At 36.5% G+C, this 2,784-nt stretch overlaps 1 protein-coding gene across 1 annotated transcript; it reads right to left on the bottom strand.

Annotated features, from left to right (window-relative positions):
* Positions 1–558: 558 nt before the first annotated feature.
* LOC148029902 (uncharacterized) lies at positions 559–1,590 on the bottom strand. Its single transcript, XM_087686200.1, has 2 exons — positions 1,323–1,590; positions 559–989 (listed from the first exon to the last, which is right to left on the bottom strand). Exons 1-2 carry the CDS (start codon positions 1,524–1,526, stop codon positions 843–845), a joined length of 351 nt encoding a protein of 116 aa, XP_087542326.1. The 5' UTR covers positions 1,527–1,590; the 3' UTR covers positions 559–842.
* Positions 1,591–2,784: the final 1,194 nt, after the last annotated feature.

Raw genomic sequence — 2,784 nt, 5'->3', positions numbered from 1 at the left:
TATCATGGACTACAAAAAGAGATAATAGAGAAACATTCTAGGAAAGGATTGTAGTTATTATGGTATATAACATGCTTAAATACATTCTATTTTAAGATTTAAGAGATACAAAGATGCGATTTCTTTATGGCACAAGATTCTCTCTCTCATGTAAAAGGAAAATCAATGCAAGGATAACAATGTGAGTGTTTTTCAAACTTTTTAGGTTGAATGAAAACTTGTATGGACAAGGGAAGCATCTCCTACCATGCAAGGACAATTTTATTTAAAATTTTATAGGTTCCTTCAAAACATTCATTCAGTAAATCATCTACCATGCAAGGGGAAAGCATCTCCTACCATGCAAGGATAAATTTATTTAAAATTTTACATGTTCCTTCAAAACATTCATTCAGTGAATCTTCATTAATTATCTTAAAAGCTCTTTGCATATTTGCAACAAGCCAACATTTGTTAAAAATTAGAAGATTCATAATACAAATGATTCAAATTTATTGATAAATATGAAATCAAGAACCCAGCCAATGCATAAGCATCCACTAATGAGTTAGATATGTGGGACCAAATATAGATTATTGTCAATGGATCATTATTTTTTAAAGTACAATATTAACCTTTGTCTTCATAGAAGAGTGAACATGAGTGATTGTTCCTCCCTATCCAAAGCAGCACGTGATGGTGATCTTGTTGCATGTAATTTGTTATGTTATGACGGTACCAAGAAAATAGAGGATACTTTAAAATAAAATGCTACAATGGATAGTTACATTGTGATTGTAGTTAATATATTCTCATGAAAATATCATGTCCCATTGTAGCCTCCACTAGTCAAAGGCTTGTTTCTACCAGCCTCCCTTGTACTTTTCCTTCTCATAATTCTCATATCCTGCATAGCCTGCGGATCCGAGGGATGCAACGCCAGCTAGTTCAGCCTCATGCTTATGTTTCGAGGCATGTTGGAGATCTGTTTTTGCCTTATTACCTTCGTACTAACAAAGGAACAAGATAGAGGAGTATTAAGGTGGAATGTGATGTCTCTAAACATTACGTACATACATATGCATAACACACACATGAGGTACACAACACACATACACTCATCATAGAGCACATATGCTTTTAAGGCTCATACGCATGGACGTATATAGGATATGTAAGTATGGAAGTACATATGCACCAACATATGCGTACATGTGTACGCATTACGCATTGCGCATATACAAGCACGTATTACGACGGTATGTGAATGGACTATGGACATTACTCATACATGCTACATGTGTCTTTGTGAAAAGAGCGGCGACTTTGTGTATATATCTTACCAATGCGAAGGCACCCGCAGCAACTGCGCCAAGCTCGCCGAGGCGCTCATTGCGCTGGTATTCCTTCTCTTCCCTCACACGCTCATAGTTGTAGTCGTTAGAAGGGCGGCCATATCCATAGCCTTCTTCTCGTTCGTAGCTGAAGGCGGCGGATGGTGCCTGCCCATTATAATACTCGCCCTCGTGGTGGTGTGGGTAAGACATGCCTGCGCTGGCGGGCTGATATCTGTATGTATGCGTATCGATATTCACTTGCGCTGGAGCAAATGTGGTTGCTAGCGTCAGCCTTTATAGGAGTACTGCGCCTGGCCTTAATAGTTCAAGGCGTGAAGAACCGGATTCCTCTCGTCTTTTGCTTTACATCGCCGTCATCCGCACAAAATGCCACAGCCCACTGCCGATAATCATCGTATCATTATTACACGGCGCCACCTTTCATAATAGAAATTCTTCCACCACTGCACGTCAACGTTAGGTTTCTTTTACACTCCCCTGGGCCCTATGAGCCAATGCCCTCAAAGTTCCCTACCAGTATAGATAAGGACAGTGACCTTGGCAAGCCAAGGCCTTGAACGCTAGATTGGCCGGGGAAAGGAGAACGCTTTGCTTTAATCAAACTTAGTCGGACAATCATATCTAGAAATGTTGACGTGCAGTGGTGAAAGAATTTAGTCTAAACTTAGTCGGAAATTTTCTAGATACTTATCTAGAAAAAGTCTCAACTAGTAAAAGTGGAACACTTTACAAGTTAGTGATATAGTAAAATATTACTGTATAGGAATTTCAAAATTCTCTAGTTATCCATGTAATGAAATTTTACTATATAAACAAACTAGTTAGAACTAATCATATAGTATTTTTTATATATAAGAAAACTAGTTGCAATTATGTAGATAGTTTTAAGAATTATTATTATGGTAAAAAATATAAATTAAAATAATAGAAAGAGTTAAAAGATGTTATCTTCATTAATAATAAAGAGGTCAATTCAAGATGCATATATCAATATCAATACTCAAAGGTTTATTGTGATTTTTTGTGACATGAATTTTCTCTCTATAAAGTAACCAATCTATGAGAGCTTTTCTGACGGCTGGCAATGTTTGCTCATTGCGTCCTTCTAAAAAAGTAGGATCTCTTTTAATAACACCATATGTAGATTTTAATGATGCATATAGCTCATCAATGGATTGGATGTCTAAATATTTGAGGAGAATGGTTTCTTGGTCCTCCTCTTCAAAGGCATTAACAACCTGCATTTTAGAAATACAACATAGATTAGTGTGCTACTACATCATAAGTTAATTAGCCACTCTATTGTCTTAATATTTAATAACATTGAGTTACTGATGAAGTTCTTGATGGCAGTTCTATATTAGAAGGATCCGCACTTTTTGATGGCTCAACATGGTCGAGAGCCTATAGTATAGACAAGAAAATAAAGTTAACAAAATTAAATTAT

This window comes from Lygodium microphyllum, chromosome 10, assembly GCF_053477565.2.
Source record: "Lygodium microphyllum isolate KBCC chromosome 10, Lygodium_microphyllum_v1.1.10, whole genome shotgun sequence".
Lineage (NCBI taxonomy): Eukaryota > Viridiplantae > Streptophyta > Polypodiopsida > Schizaeales > Lygodiaceae > Lygodium > Lygodium microphyllum.
This window is presented reverse-complemented; position numbering and strand designations above follow the sequence as displayed.

Coding starts and splice junctions, on each gene's coding strand:
- LOC148029902 (XM_087686200.1), bottom strand. CDS start 1,526: ATGTCTTACCCACACCACCACGAGGGCGAGTATTATAATGGGCAGGCA. Junction 990..1,322: donor CTGCGGGTGCCTTCGCATTG/GTAAGATATATA, acceptor TTCCTTTGTTAG/TACGAAGGTAATAAGGCAAA.